Source organism: Sebastes fasciatus, chromosome 12 (genome assembly GCF_043250625.1).
Source record: "Sebastes fasciatus isolate fSebFas1 chromosome 12, fSebFas1.pri, whole genome shotgun sequence".
In the NCBI taxonomy this organism is placed as follows: Eukaryota; Metazoa; Chordata; class Actinopteri; order Perciformes; family Sebastidae; genus Sebastes; species Sebastes fasciatus.
In genome coordinates, this window is record NC_133806.1 from 4,319,560 (window position 1) to 4,336,095 (window position 16,536).

A 16,536-nucleotide genomic window follows, 5' to 3' on the forward strand; every position below is an offset into this window, starting at 1 on the left:
ATCAATGGAGAAATACACACAGCCCGTATTCAGAAACTGCGCCTTTGAAACAAGCCGTCAGGATTTCTGTCATGTTGTGATGTCACAAATATACAATATTTAGACCATTTCACAGTTTTAAACGTAAACGTTCTAAATGGGTCCCAGTTTATTTCCTGTTGCAGTGTATGTGAATGATATCAGCTGACAGGAAGTAAACATGGAACCAAACTGTTGCTTAGCAACGCAATTCCGTTGCAATTCCATTGAAATGTGCTAAAACAGAGCGTTTCAGACAGAGGGTAAATACAGGTATATTCAGGCCGACAGTATGAGGAAAATAAAGTTGTTTCTTTTAACATTACAGCATGTAAACATGTTCTAGTAGAAACTGAAATACTATAATTTATAATACTATAAATAACTGTGAACCTGAAAAAAGCATAATATGGGACCTTTAAAGCTAAATAAACATTTCCATCTGAAGGCATGTCAATAGGCATTTTTCCACAAATAACATTTTGACAGGTCACAGTAGAAAAACACAGATTTAAATGATAAAATGAATGATGTCTGAATTTCATCGAGCTGCTTTGGATTCCTTGTATTGTGCATGCTGGCTCACTGTCATACAGAGCCATCGTTAATGTTATTAGTAACACCTGTTCTTTTCCTACTGTGACAAGTGTCAGGTGCACAGGTGTGCTAGATTAGGAATTTAATTGACACTAATTAGACTAGGCAGACTGGTGATTTTTTTGGTGGAGCACAGACTTTTCTGTCCTTTTATTTATGCAATGATGCAGAAATTATGTTCCCATGAGAATCTGTCCTTTAGCTGGATCGTTTTTTTAGGTTAAGAAAAAGATTCTGGGTTGAATTGGACTCAAACCTTCCAGCTTCACTTCACCTGCAGCTGCTGGTTTTGACCACAAGGTGGCAACAACACCTCAACATCTAAACCAGAGACAGGAGCTGCACTGTGCTGCGTTCATGGTCTCTGAAGATAATGGGGTGCAAGAAGTGATGACAGTTTACACTTGTTTTTGTGGTTTTGGTTGAAAACAAACGCTAAAAAAATCACAATTGTAGTTTGTTGTGGGGGTTTGAAACCGACCTAAACACAAGTGCCAGGAGCAGGAACAGAAGGAAGGCAACATGAGTGCCAGACATGTAAGTGACGTTACCTGTAAATTAGCTAAAAGTTATGTATATTACTGTCTGTATGATGACTATTTACAGCTGAAGCCAAATTCAGCTTCAATAGCCCTAAACCTAGTTCAGAGGTCAGCAACCTGCGGCTCTTCAGCTCCTCTCCAGTGGCTCCCTGTGGATTTATAAACATGGAAATGAAGAACTGATTTTTGTTTACATTTTCATTTTTATTTATCATTGTTCAGGGTCTATGGTACGACGGAGTATTAGGGCCACATTGAGGAAAAAATTATAATTATTCTTATTATCATTTTCTTTTTTTTTTCCCGTAAAGTTATGACTTTTTCCCCGTAATATTACAACTATCAAAAGTCGTAATATTACGACTTTTTTTGTCATAAAGTTGTGACTTTATTCTCGTAATATTACGCCTTATTTTCTCGTAATATTCTGACTTTATTCTGGAAATCTCAGATGTTTTTTCCCTCAATGTGGCCCTAATACTCCGTAGTACATTGTCTCTTTGGCCCTCACTGCATTAGACTTATATACTATATACTTAGACTATAAACTGTGTTACCTTCATCACAATGATCGAATGTTTTGTGGCTCCAGATAGATTTATTTATTTATTTTTTTGCCTAAAATGTCTCTTTTGATAGTAAAGGTTGCTGACCCCTGGGTTAAGCTAATAACGTTGGGTCGTTCATATCTCCTGGTTTAATGGTTGTTTCTCCCACGTCACATGAAGGCAGCATACTACAGCTCAGGGCGCCATTTTGGCTCTGCAGCTTCTCACATTGATTTAGTTCCTGTGTTGGTTTCATCATCATGTGCATCATAAATCTACTAGAGCCGCATGATGATTTTTGCCTTTTCAGAAACAGAAGAGAATCAGAGCAGCTGTAGCTCAACTAGTGACATTAATATCAGAATGTATTATAAGAGATACAAGAGAAGCTTAATCAGCTTGTTCTCAACAGGTCTGTTAAAGGCAGACGAGTTTGTAAGAGCTAAAACAGCAGATTTAATAGCCTAAATACTGTCAATGAAAGCCAACTCTAATAATTAAAACATTAAACAAACAGACATTAGTAGGCCTATAGAGGCCTAGATGATACCTGAATTACTTAAAGGGACTGTTTGTAACCTTTTAAGCGTACAAATCGACCGGGTCGGTTTCAAATGCATGCTTGCATGTGGCTGCGCTGCTCAGACTCAGACTCCAACACAAACTACACAGAAGCACCAAAACCTCTTGGTTGTATCTAGTGAAGCCCGTCTGTTAATCAGTGTTGGCCGCGGTCGGAAGACGCGAGGGAGACCGTAGCTTTGGTCTCCAGGGCCGGAGTCTCTGCTGTACTCTGCTCCTCTGCTCCTCTGCCTGCCTTAACTCACATACCGCGCTCATTCTCACTCCATCTCATGTGCATGCGCGCTCACTCCACACTGCAGAAGAGTTAGTTTAGCTCTGAGAATATCTAGTGGACGTTTGTGCAGAAATAACTGCTGCAGCTCCTCCAGACCAACAGAGGTTTCCCGTGTCTTGTGAAGTGACGGGGCTCCGCAGAGAGAAACGTTATCGTCTCCAACCAAAACTCCGGTGTCTCCCCTGTTCCCTCCGGCCGCGGTCGGGAGGCTGAGGCAGGAAAAGCCAACACTAGGATCAGCATTGATTCATGGAGAGACCTTGGTCTGGTCAGCTAACATTACTGCCAAGCAGCTGAAATATAGAGTGATATTGTGGTTTTAGCTGACGTGTGTCTCCTCACTGTGTTGAGTGATGCTCGTTCATGTCTATGTAGAGCGAGCACAAGCGCGAGCCCGACGCTGACTTTCGTTGACTTAACGGCCACAGGTGTCGCTGTTAACAAGCATTTCTAAGTTACAAACAGTCCCTTTAAGTCATAAGCTACATTTGAGGCATTGCACACACACACACACACACACACACACACACACACACACACACACACACACACACCAGCTCCTGTAGCCACTATAGTAGCCGGAAACAGTGAGTTTGCACTGCAACATCATTATAGAGCTCTATCTTCTATCTATTCTTTTTTTTTCACGAGGCGAGCATAAAATGTTAAATGCATAATGCTAAAGATAGATTATAGATATTGGGAAATGTGCCCCCACACACGGAAACACACACACATGCTGTCAGACCTCCCACCCCCTTCTCTCTCTCTCTCTCTCTCTCCATCTCTCTCTCTCTCTCTCTCCCCCATCTCTCTCTCTCTCTCCATCTCTCTCTCTCTCTCCCTCTCCATCTCTCTCTCTCTCTCCCTCCCTCTCTCTCTCTCTCTCCATCTCTCTCTCTCTCTCCCTCTCTCTCTCTCTCCCTCTCAATCTCTCTCTCTCTCTCTCCATCTCTCTCTCCCTCTCTCTCTCTCTCCCTCTCCATCTCTCTCTCTCTCCCTCTCTCTCTCTCTCTCTCCCTCTCCATCTCTCTCTCTCTCTCCCTCTCTCTCTCTCTCCCTCTCCATCTCTCTCCCTCTCTCTCTCCCCCCCTCTCTCTCTCCGTCTCCCCCCCTCTCTCTCTCTCCCTCTCTCTCTAAGCCTCCCTCTCTCTCTCTCTCCTCTCTCTCTCTCTCTCCCCTCCTCTCTCTCCATCTCCCTCACTCTCTCAGCCTCCCTCTCTCTCTCTCTCCCTCTCCATCTCTCTCTCTCTCTCTCTCTCCCTCCTCTCTCTCTCCCTCTCTCTCCCACCTCCCTCTCTCTCCATCTCCCTCACTCTCTCAGCCTCCCTCTCTCTCTCTCTAACACACTCTCCCTCTCCATCTCTCTCTCTCTCCCTCTCTCTCTCTCTCTCCCTCTCCATCTCTCTTTCTCCCTCTCTCTCTCTCTCTCCCTCTCCATCTCTCTCTCTCTCCCTCCTCTCTCTCTCTCCCTCTCTCCCCCCCCTCTCTCTCCCTCTCCCCCCTCTCTCTCTCTCTCCCTCTCTCTCTAAGCCTCCCTCTCTCTCTCTCTCTCTCTCCTCTCTCTCCATCTCCCTCACTCTCTCAGCCTCCCTCTCTCTCTCTCTCTCTCTAACACACTCCCTCTCTCTCTCTCTCCCTCTCCATCTCTCTCTCCCTCTCTCTCCCACCTCCCTCTCTCTCTCTCTCTCCCCCTCTCTCTCCATCTCCCTCACTCTCTCAGCCTCTCCCTCTCTCTCTCTCTCTCTAACACACTCTCTCTCTCTGTCTCTCTGTCTCTCTCCCTCTCTCTCTCTCTATCTCTCTCTCTACCTCTCTATCTCTCTCTCTCCCTCTCTCTGTCTCTCTCTCTCTCTCTCACACCTCAACACTAGCGTGCAAATAAACACGCACACACATCCACACACGCGCACGCACGCACGCACACATCCCTCTGTATCCTGTATATGTTTTTTAACGCACCGGGCACCGGGCGCTTTATAAGCGGTCGTGGATTATTATGATGCCAGTTTTTATAACAGCGGACTATTATTGGCCTCTTTCCTTCGGCTCCAACTGTGAATAGCACTAAATATATCGCGTTGTGTTTTTTTAATTTTATTATTATTATTATTTTTATTTTTATTTATTTTTCAGATTTATTTCAGTTAGACTTCTGAGCACCGACAGATCGCCCATCGAGACGCAAAGCCGACGTTCAATGCCGTTGGAACATGTCCTATGTTCCCTTTCAAGGTAAGACACAGCACATATTTAATATAGATATTTTTTTGTCATCCACTGCATCTTCCTTTCCTGTCCTCCTCCACCGTTCCTCTCCATCCTCTCTCTCTCTCTCTCTCTCCCTCTGTCTCTCTATCACAGAGACACTATCATATGCAATAGGCAGATCTAAAAGCACCATAGCCGACAGGTGCATAGAAATAGCCTTCTAGATAGATGCCCAACACAAACGGATCCAGCGCAGCGTGCGTCTGTATGGACCTGTGCATGCGGCAATTATAGTATTGTAATAAGGTATGCATGTGTAAAGGTCTACTCTTGCAAGTGCATTCCTCTGTTTGAGAGCAGCTGCACAACGTGGATGGATCATAATATTCCTATAATATTCCCATAATAATCATATTGGGTGTATGCTATTCATAAGGAGATAATACTGTGAAGTTTATTATATTCTTTGGTGTAAAATGATAATAATATTCTTATAGGCATTCTCAGTGTAGTATAATGTTCAACTATCTCCTGTGAAATATTGCTATTTGGTAGATTTCTGTAAGTGTACAGTATAGTATATTATGTCAATAAGCCTGAATGGACTGTATCCTGCCTCCTGTGTGCAAAAAAACTTTGGCCCACTAAAATATGTAGATGACCAGAATGAGAGGCTACTTCATCCTTGCTGGTCTTTTATTCCCCCATACTCGAGTGTGAGTGGGTGAAAGGCGCTTCAGTGTACGGTTAAAGGCAGATTCCCCTTGGTATTGTTGCACTGCAACTGTGACTAATGCTATATGTGAGCAGGCGTGCTGCAGTGAGCTGCCTCAAATCTATCCAGTCGAAACGTCCAATTTGCAGTGTGTGTGTGCGTGTGTGTGTGTGAGATTAAAGGGGCTAATTTGGAGGAAAAAAAAAAAGCGAGGTCCTCAAACATGATGGCCAGAGTCAGACTGGAATGAGATGGAACGCCCAGCGCAAAGTATGGAGGAACCGTGAAGGATTGGGGGTGTCGTGTGAGTACCTGTTACCGAAGAGGCTTAGATGGCAAAAAAACTGTAGGGATGGGGAGGAGGAACTGGATGTGTGTGAGTAGATGCAAGTGTGTGTGACAGAGAGAGAAAATGAACGGCGTGTAGTCGTCGGCGTGTGGGTTCAGGAGAGAGTGGAGGTGTGCTGCATGTGACTGTTGGGGTGAGAGAGTGAGAAAGAGAGAGAGAGAGTGCTGGTTCATGTGTGGATACAAGTGCGTACTCACAGACCTGTAACCCCCATGTAGAACAATATATGTGTCTTCAAAAAATGGAGACTAATCTCAACCTGAAAAAACTCAGCTCCTGGACTTCGCCGTGACCCCCGGAGTCATCATCTGGTCTGCACATGAAAAGAGAGACCAGATTTAACTGTGGCGGCTCGCTCGGCTTCCTTTTCACTCTGCTTTCTTTTTTAAATTCCCCTCGGAGCAACGCAGATAATGGCCAAAATGCCCTCTTGTGCAAGTGCAGCTATAGAAGTTGGTTGCATAATGTTGGTGAGATGCTCTGCCTGTGTGCGTGTGTGTGTGTGTGTGTGTGTGTGCGAGCCCACTCTGGGAGTCATTGCCAGGAAATTGTGAGCACAGTGCTGCACCTTCAAAACCTGCCAGCGATGGCACCGAGTGCTCTCTCTCTGTGATCGCACAGTGGTGTTTCATTTTAGGCATTGTTTTCGGAGCTAAGCAGTGTTTAGTCTTATCCAATTTGGTACGACTGCTGAGGGTTTAGCCGTAAGATGGATTGTAAGGCATATCAATACGGTGCACCAATCTGCTGTAACTTCATAACTGCATCAGTAGTGTTAAATATTGTACCCTTCTAGCATTGTGTACTGTATTGTAAAATCTAAAAAGTCCCCTTAAATGTAAAAGCAGAAACATTTTTTAAATCATTTATTGATTATCTTTTGGTATTTTGACTGTTGATTGGGCATGATAAGCCATTTGAAGACAACATCTTTGCTGTGTCTCAATTCGGATACTTCCGTTCAGTACACTTCAATGTAGTACACTTCCATGTAGTACACTGTGCACACTATGTACTTGAGTACTGCGAGAATTCCTTCAGAGTATTGTTGTCTCAAAATTGCACACTGCTGTTGTGCACTCACCAGAAGCTTGGTCAGATCAGCTGGTGATAGTCAGCCACGGACATCACGCCGTATCAGCAGTAATTCAATTCAGACGGATAAATTGACCCAATAATGTCTCGCACTGATCCGACGTTTTCAGTCCCGATACCGATAGCGCTACCCGGGCTTTGGGTATTCGCCGATACCGGGTACCGATCTGATACCGGGGTTTAATTAATAAGCTGTATGCCTCACTGTGTGGAAGTGACTGGGATCATTCTTTTATGTGTAAGGCAACATCAGGCTGGACTTAAATATTCTTCTCTTAACTTTGTAAAACATTCATTCATTCATTCATTCATTCATTCATTCATTCATTCATTCATTATCCGTAACCGCTTATCCTGTTCAGGATCGCGGGGGGCTGGAGCCGATCCCAGCTGGGTACACCCTGGACAGGTCGGGGAATTACAATTCTGGTTTAAAAACCCTTTTAATGCAGCAACAAATTTGTCAAAATTCAAACAGGAATTAAAAATTCCAGTATATAATGTATATAGTATATAAACATAGAATTGAATTGAATAGTTCGGCCCCGTCGTCACCGATATCCGATCCAGCTATTTGATTCAGTATCGGCCCGATATCCGATCCGGTATCGGTATCGGTATCGGTGCATCCCTAGTTGCAGGCCCAGTATGTATTTTGGCCAACCAGATCCACTCGAGACAGACACTCCATCCATGCCCCCTGTCCACCTATACATTAGAAGCTCCATGGTTACTCAAAGCGATTATGTAACACTGCGTGATATTTATTGCTGCACAGTGACTCAACATCTACAGATAAAATATGTGGTAAGACGGCTGATATTAGTGTGACATTGATTTGTGATGAGATATAGATCCACATAACGGGAGAAGGGGGGGAGAGTGGGGAGAAAAACCCCCACCTCAGCGATCTTGCAGATGTATTTGAGCCCACATTGACGAGTGTGTTAAGCTAATGTACCAGGCAAGCCATTTGCAGTCATGCCAAGTACCGGCTCACATGAACAGGCAGTTAGTGGGAGGCAGGCAGCAGCAGCAGCAGAGATGGGCCTTCCTATCTTGGCGAAATCTTTTTCCTCCCTCATTCGCTCTCTTAAACTCACACCTCCTTCCAGTCTATCTCTTTCTCCTTCTTTTCTTTTTCTCTCCTCCGCTGTGGTCAACCCCCCTCACGCTGAACCACCCACACACACATATACTACACACACACACACACACACACACACATGCTCTCCTCTCTCTCTCCCTCTTTTCCTGTCTCCACAATGGCTGTATCCATGAGTGCAGATGGACACTATGGAAGCAAGCAGCCAGCCACTGAGCTATCCCTGGCCTTGTCGATTTTACAGTAGTTTGATACAGCGGCTCCTGTCAAGCATGGCCATAGTTAAAGAGACAGCGCACCACCAATGCACTGCAGCACTCCTCTCCTCCTTCTCTTTCCCTCTCTTTCTCCCATGTGACATAAGGGACTGTCTTACACCCCTCCACTGCTCAGGCTGTGCCAAGAACCATCATCTGTTAGGCTATTACTGTACTGCATGCGTGAGATTCATCTAGGCCTGTGCACTAGATGATCTGTCAAAAGAGAGAGCCCATTCATTCTCCAGTGGCGCGCTGAGTGCACTGGAGTTGCGTTTGCGGCGGCTTTTTTTGCAAGTGTTGTGTCGAATTAGCGGCAGAGACGACCAGCGATGAGCATTCGGGAGAAGTGATTTGCTTTTAATCACACATTTAGGGCTGAATTCTCCAGCCGGAAAGCTTCTCGGCTGGTGTTGACAGATCTTTAGTGATCTGATGTTTCGCGAATCAAAGAACCCCCTGTCCAAGTTCAGGGACGATTTACATTTGCTGGCCGAATCCCCTCTAGATATGTGAAGTCAGCACTTCTAAATGTCAAACAAGACTGTGCATTCAGCTTTTTTCAAGTACCCCCAAAGCTTTTCTTGTCAAAGACATGCAATGATGTCAAGATATTGAGGAAATGTCATTATTCTGGCTCGCGGATAAGAAGTAAAACAACGTTCAACGGACCTTCAATTGATTGCGCTCACATAGTATTTTACATATTCATCAGCATGTTCAAGGATCCAATGAATAAACACACAGGGTGGTGCATAGCAGTCACTTACTAAGCTTGTTTAAACGCATATTATCTGGCAGACATTTCAAGGTCTTTGATACCCTGGAGGTCAATCAATAGCTGACCTCGGCGGCATAAAATATGTCTGTACTACACCAGGGACTGTGACCATATAGACCCATTGATAATCCAACAAGTGGAAGTGCTGATACCCCAGGAGAGATCTTAACATGATGTGACATTTTACTGGAGATGCATTCTTTATCACCTTTGGGGCCTTTTGTATTCTTGGCCCCAATAGTATAGTAAATCATCTGCATACAGGCAGTGTGAGGTAGGCCGCTTACAAGCTCGCACAGACAAGAATTTCCTACTTCGTGGAGTGTCCGTGGCAGGCCCTGCATGGTTTATTTTTGGCAAAGAATAAATGAATCCTTAGTCCAGATGTGTCGTCACTCTCTCTGTCTTTTTGTTCAGTATTAATAGATAGACTTCAGTTATCAGCTGATCCTCTTTTTTCCCCCCTATCTGTTGCCCAACACTAATCTAGCTTTAGTAAAGAATACCCGGACCCTTATCCTCGAAGAGCCTTTAGTGCTCCTGTGGTGATACTGGGGGAATCTGCATTCATGGGGGCTGCTGGAACTGAGTTGCTGGGAGGAGTGGCTTTTTAGATCCAGCTACACTTTGGGTGGGTGGGTAATTCAATTCTGCCGCAAAGCCTGAGTGGAATGACTCAATGGGTTTTCGCAGAGAGAGAGAAACAGAGAGAGACAGAGAGAGAGAGAGAGAATGCCTTGGCTTTTGATTGATCTTGTCAGGATTCACTCACAGGAAAAAAGGTCAGGATGAGCTGCCTCCTCTCTCCTGCGCCAATCAGTGGGCTGCCAATCCGGGATAATGATCTCCCTCTGGATACGGTTGGCTCATAAGGTTTGCAGGCATGATGTCATCCAATCCCATGGATGCCCGTGATTCAGAGCTCTGAGGTTTAAGCCAAATACCCTAGGCAGTGTGAGAAGTTACAGTACATATGTCAGTAGTATGAGTCATGGGGTGACCAATGGATGGGCTATTTTTTTCAAAGATGAATTCATGGAATGAAGGAATTTTATTTAGTCCCTCATTCAAAGGGGTGTTGAGGTTTTCTCTGCATTATACTTGCAGATGCCTATTCAAATAATTTAATCGTAATGTATAGAGCTGCAACAATTAATCGATTAGTTTGAGAAAAAAAGTCAAATTTCTCTGATTCCAGCTTCTTAAATGTGAATATTTTCTGTTTTCTTTACTCCTCTATGACAGTAAACCAAATATATTTAAGTTGCGGACAAAACAAGACATTTGAGGTCAACATTTTTTCACCATTTTCTGACATTTTATAGACAAAACAACTAGGGTTGATGCAATAACCGCAATACCGCAATACCGCGCTATTGACAAGCTAACCACAGGAGATGGCAAGAAACCGGCACAAACGCTTTTTTTAATTCTTTGCGATGGGAGCGCCGTGTATTTACACCATGCTACAAACGCCAGCAGCGTGACGATGCACTGAGCGTCTATTCTGCTGCACGTTTGTTAGTTTTTTTTCTGATCGCCAAATGTTGAAAAATGTTCAACTTTAAGTAAAACGCTGCGCTCATCACTGTCACTTTTTACCCAGCCGTCCAACAACGTACCACAAAGACCAACCGTCATATCCTACATGTAAAGGTGCTAAGCAAGTACTCTACCTGCTGTCATGTTTGTCATTTAAAAAGCAACAATATACCTAATATTAGCCTAACAATAAAGCTTATTTACAGTATACAGCACTAAAATCAGGATAAATTAAGTAATTTGCAAAAAATTTAAAAAAGCAATAATATTGCATATTGCTCTGTTGAGCCAGTCATTATCACCACAGGGTTAACTCCTTCACTGCATCTGCCTTACAAACAATTAATAGATTGAGAAAATGTTCAACAGATTAATCGACAATGAAATAAATCGCTGGTAGGATAGTCAACTATTCTGTTCGGTGTTTTTTTTCCCTACAGTCGTATTTCCCACATTTGCCATTTAAAAACACGTGACACCTATTGCTCACATAAAAAGTTTTCAAACTGAGATGACTTCACAAAGTCTACTTTTTGCCAAGTGATACGTACTTTTATTAAGCTATCACTTTTTATTACATTTAATATGAAATCCATATTTTTTCCACATATTTTGTGCTAAAGCTCTGCATGTTAAATAATAATGTGTATAATTAAAAGTATATATACAGTACACTGGGGGGATTTTATCATTTCTTTTGACATGCACACTCAAAGTAGTACATTTCAAGTACCTTTAGAAACTCTGTGAAACAGCTTGAGGGCCAGTAAGAGCCGCTACCACAGGCTGTAAAATAATGGCCTCTGAAATTAATAGAATAAAAAAACATCTCTGTGCACTGAAGCCTGAAGCTGGATTAAACATCAGTGTCAGGCTATCAATCTGTGAATGAGGAATACGGCGCTCTCTGCTCGGTCTAGTATTCGGCATGCTACGCTGAACAGTCTATACTGCACTGTTGGGGTGTTAATCAGGCACCTGTAGAGCCATTCATTTCAGACATTTTTCTATTTTTACCTCTTTGCGATTGTGTGCGTGTTGCGTGCATGTTTGCTTATATAATTTTGTTCTTATTTTATTTGTTGTGTTTGTACAGTGCATGTTTGGTTGTGTGTCTGAGGCTGAGATGCTGCAGTCTCCTTCAGCTCAGTAGAGAGAGAGGCGGTCATATCAGGTCATGGACATTTTTGTACAGTACCAGCTCAGCAGAGCCAAGCCTCCATTCAACTCTGAAATCAGCGTGAAACTTATGACCTTCACAAAACAACGGGAGTGTTTATGATACAGCACATTTTCTGCCTCAAATTAGGAACATTTATTTTTACATTTGGCCATATTAGTGCAAGTAAACAGTAGTGGTTTCCATGCATCATAATGTTGAGAAAACAGAGAGAGTTATCAGCTCTCTCGCTAGCAGCATGTTACCACACCTCCGTCCCCTTAAAGGAGCAGTGTGTACGATTTAGCAACATCTAGCAGCGAGGTTGCAGATTGACATCTCTCTCTAGGAGAACAACGGTAGCCGACGCGAAAACGTGAATGGCCCTATCTAGAGCTAGTTGTTGTAAGAGTAGAGTAGGTAATTTGTAGAGAGTGTGTGTGTACGTGGGAAGTGAGTGGTGAAGCAAGAGAGAGAGAGCGGCGGCAAATGTGTGTGAGCGAACAAGCGAGTTAGTTAAGCTCTGAGAATACAAGACACGGGAAACCTCGTGAATGTGCAGTGGAAGTTGCAGTTTATGCAGAAACAAATGCTGCAGCTCCTCCAGACCAACCGAGGTTTCCCATGTCTTGTTTCCTGGCGGCTGAGTGGAGTGACGGCGAGGGTTAACTTCGGAGCGAGTAACGTTATCAACTTCGGCCCAAGCAGGAAACGTTAACACAGTGTTTTGTCCGTTCTGGGCTACTGTGGAAACGTGTCGGCCGGCTCCGTGAAGAGAGGAAACACTCCACGTGTAGATATAAACGGCTCATTCTAACGTTTCACATTAGTATGAGATTTGCTTTATGAAATGGGTAACGTTAGCTCAGACATAAGTGTGATGTGACTTGGGGGTCTGTGTCTGTTTGGTTGACACTGCGGTCAGAGGTCAAGTTGCGTGAGCTGCTCTTGATGGGCGCCGTCAGACACTTTTTCCTGAGCGATTCCTCAACAGGTGTAACGTTAATATAAAACTGGAGACTTGGATTTTGGTCCTGTTATTAGTACGACCAGTCACACAGCAGCTCTTTGTATGTCAGGCAGGTGAACATCAACATTAGACCCCTGACGGCTCTCTTTTAAATAGCGTGTTGCTGGTTGCTAGCTAACGTTAGTGGTTTGCCCTCGGTCGGAAACGTAACGCCAAATATAACGATATGTCCGATTCAAATTCAAATGAATGCTATTTAACATTACCTTCCACGGCCCGTTACAATTGCGCCATAATGAAGACTTGCATCACTTTATATTCGCTAAATGTATAGCGATGTATCCAGGCCTGGATTCATAATCTCCTTTTTTGTTTTTTTAGCAAATGCATGTCATCTCCTCGGAATATTGAATATTTTTAATCTATCTTTTCTGGGGTTGTTGCTGTTTACTGCATAACAACTCCTCGTCATCTGCTTTGGAGCTTGGCTCTGCTTTTCTGCCTCCTAGCTGCACGGCATCTCTGTGATGACGTTGCACAGAAACCCATCTATTGTAACACACTGTTACTTTAAAAATGTAGATTCTTTTGTAATCAGATGCATGGCTGTGAGTAGCTCTGTTCTAATATTAGAGGCAATTTTTGGCACAATGCCATGGTGACATGTAAAAATTGTGGTGTGACTGGTAAAATATCAATGAATGAATTAATTAACTTTTTCCTCAATATTAATTATACAGGGTGTTAGACTGACAGCATTTCCATGACAAAACTGTTAAGAATAAGTGCGAAGCTGAAAATAAAAGCATTTTCAAGAAATGTCACTATTGTGTGTCAGCAAGCACATCCTGTATAGTTCCTGGGGGAACCATATTTTGTGAGATAGGTGTGTGTATAGTGTGCTATCTGAAATTCATACTTGTGTGCACACAACAGGGAGTAAGCAGAGTGTTCGCCACTTCAGCTGAAACGATTAATCGATTAGTTAATTAGTCGATTGTAGGGCTGTACTGAAAAGTTCAAAGCTTCATTCATAATGTTAACATTTAAATTCTAAATCAACATTCGAATGCTACGCAGGTTTTTTTTTTTTTTTGCATGTCTATTCCTTCTGTTTAAAGCCGGTATTTCTGCACATAAAGACCAAGCTACACTTATATTATTAATATTATACTATTTGTAGAATTAGATTCAAGTGGTAGCTGCGTAAGGTTGCTTCCAACTCGTGTGATTCAAACATTTCCAATAACTTCCAAAAGATAGATTTTCCAAAATTCACGTTTTTGTCTAATGGAATATTCTGCTTCAATCCATATTTGTTGGTGTTTAGCCTTTCAAAAACAACATTCTCACTGCGGTCAAAAACTGTTTGCTCTCCTGCTTGCTGCACAGAAAGGGAGCCACCTGACGGGGTGGATTAGCAGCAGTCTAACAGCACTATAAATTACATTTATATATCCACAATAACAAAAAAAAAAAAAAAATCCCAATTTTTTATGGTGATGACATCATTAAATATGATGACAGACATTCAAATCTTCATTCAAAAACATCTATAGAAGCTTTGAATGTAAAAAACGGCCATTTGGTACAGCCCAAATTACAGAAAATTCATCTGGAACTATTTTGATAATCTATTAAAGGGACAGTTTGGGTGTTTTGAAGTGTTGTTGTATGAGGTACTGATCCATGGTAGGTGTATTACTTACAGTAGATGACGGTCGGCGTGCCCCCAGCATCAAGAAACAGACAGGAGCACCAACACCAGAGCAAAGCAATACAATGCTGTGGACGGGGACGGCAGAAAAACATATTTCAGCCCCCTAAAAGAAAGGCTCACCTAAAAAAAAAATGAATATCCTTTTAAGTGTACGCTTTATTTAGAATAGTTTCACCGCTCTATCTTGCCATCACAAGACGGCCCTTTCCTTCTCATTGCCGACGGGGAACTGAACTGAAAGTGAAACTTATTTATGCCTTCTCTGAAGCCAGCAGGCTCAGATGACAAAAACAGTATAGATGCGTTTAACTTTCAATATTCTAAATAAAGCGTACACTTAAACGGATATTGTTTTTTTTTAGGTGAGCCTTTCATTTAGGAGGCTAAAATACATTTTGCTGCCGTCCACGTCCACAGTACTGTATTGCTTTGCTCCAGTGCCGGTGCTCCTGTCTGTTTCTCGATGCTGGGGGCACGCCGACCGTCATCTACTGTAAATAATACACCTACTAGTATCTCATAAAACAACACTTCAAAACACCCAAACTATCCCTTTAAGTCATTGTTCAAGCAAAAAAGCCAAACATTTGCTGTTTTCCAGCTTTTCAAATGTGAGGATTTGTTGCTTCTCTCTGTTTTATATCATTGTAAATTGAATATATTTGGGTTTTGGACTGTATTTACATGTATTTACATTTACATGGACTGTAGTTTCCTCGGGCTCTGGGAAATTATGATGATATATTTCACTATTTTCTGACATTTTATTAACCAAACAATTAATTGAGAAATTAATAACCACTCAAGTTTCATCTAGTTTGGACAGTGGCAGGTTCAATCCTGAGCCAACAGGTCCGTACATTTACAGTAATCGGTCACTGTAAAACCCTCCTCATGACCAAAACAGTATTCCACCGCTCTTGATGTGGTGATGAAAGTAAGCACCACAGGTTTGGTAGTTTAGTGGTTTACACTATCGCCTCACAGCAAGAAGACCCAGGTTTGATCCTTGGCTCTTCCTGTGCTCCAGTTTGCACGTTTGTGTGTGTTTTCTCTGGTTTCCTCCCACATTGCAAAGATGTGCAAGTCAGGCAGAGTGGAGACTCTAAATTGCCTGTAGGTATAAATGTGAGCGTGAGTGGATGTCTGCCTAGCTGAGTTCAACCTGTGATGGACTGGCGACCTGCCCGGTGTCCTGCCATCCACCCGGTGCATGCTGGGATAGGCTGTAGCCCCAGGTGTGCTAGAAAAGGATTAAGTGGGCAGAGAAATTGAATGAATAAATGATTAACCAGATGCATCTTTCTTTGTTTTAAAGTATTAAAAGAGACTTTATAGAGAATATTTTATTTGTAAAGTATATTAAACGTATGTGTGATTCTCTGCGTTCATGCACATGTCATTTGCATGCAACAGACTTTCCAGACATTATGATGTAAACCATTTAAGAGCTGAAATTAATCGATTAATCAGCAGAAAATTATTCTGATTTGAACTATTTTCATAATCAGTTAATCATTTTATTGATTTTTCTCGCAAAAATGCCAAACATTCCCTCGTTCCAGCCTTTCAAATGGGAGGATTTGTTACTTCTCTTTGTCTTATGTCCATTGAAATTCTTTGGGCTTTTGACTGTTTCTCAAGGAATTTGAACTTGAGCTTTTGGACATTGTGATGGCATTTTTTTAAGACCAAAACTATTAGTAGTGATCTGTGATGTGTGGCTGTCAAGTTTCGAGTAGCAGTCGTAGAACACGATAAACAAAGCTGAACATGCAGCAGACAACACTTGTTAAAAGACATGGGGCTCTTTTCATTTCTCGATTTTGTGCCTCCTCATCTCCTCGCTCCTCCGGCTTGTGACCCGGAAATCAATGTCAGTGCTCCATCTTAAAGGAACGTCCCGATTCCTAAAATGTACCTGGAGGAGCGAGGAGGCTTGCCAGAGGAGCTATAAGCGAGGATACACCGGCGTATCCTTTGCGGAAGTCTTTTCGACACCTGCGAAGTATAAAAGAGGCGTGACAGTGGACAGCTGATGCAGCTGTGCCCCGAGTCACATTTAATT

General features: G+C 42.8%; 1 protein-coding gene across 8 annotated transcripts in view; it reads left to right on the plus strand.

Moving 5' to 3' along the window:
• The first annotated feature begins 4,456 nt into the window (after positions 1–4,456).
• The window catches only part of syngap1b (synaptic Ras GTPase activating protein 1b), a 175,629-nt gene continuing 163,549 nt past the window's right edge, over positions 4,457–16,536 (plus strand). For 4 of the 8 annotated variants that reach the window (XM_074652667.1, XM_074652668.1, XM_074652673.1 and 1 more), the window contains exon 1: positions 5,659–5,794. In XM_074652667.1, coding sequence (XP_074508768.1) covers positions 5,737–5,794 — 58 coding nt within the window. In that variant the 5' untranslated portion in view covers positions 5,659–5,736. Of the gene's footprint in view, positions 4,800–5,658; positions 5,795–16,536 lie in introns of those variants that run through there. The other 4 variants (XM_074652672.1, XM_074652675.1, XM_074652669.1 and 1 more) reach the window with 2 other exon arrangements.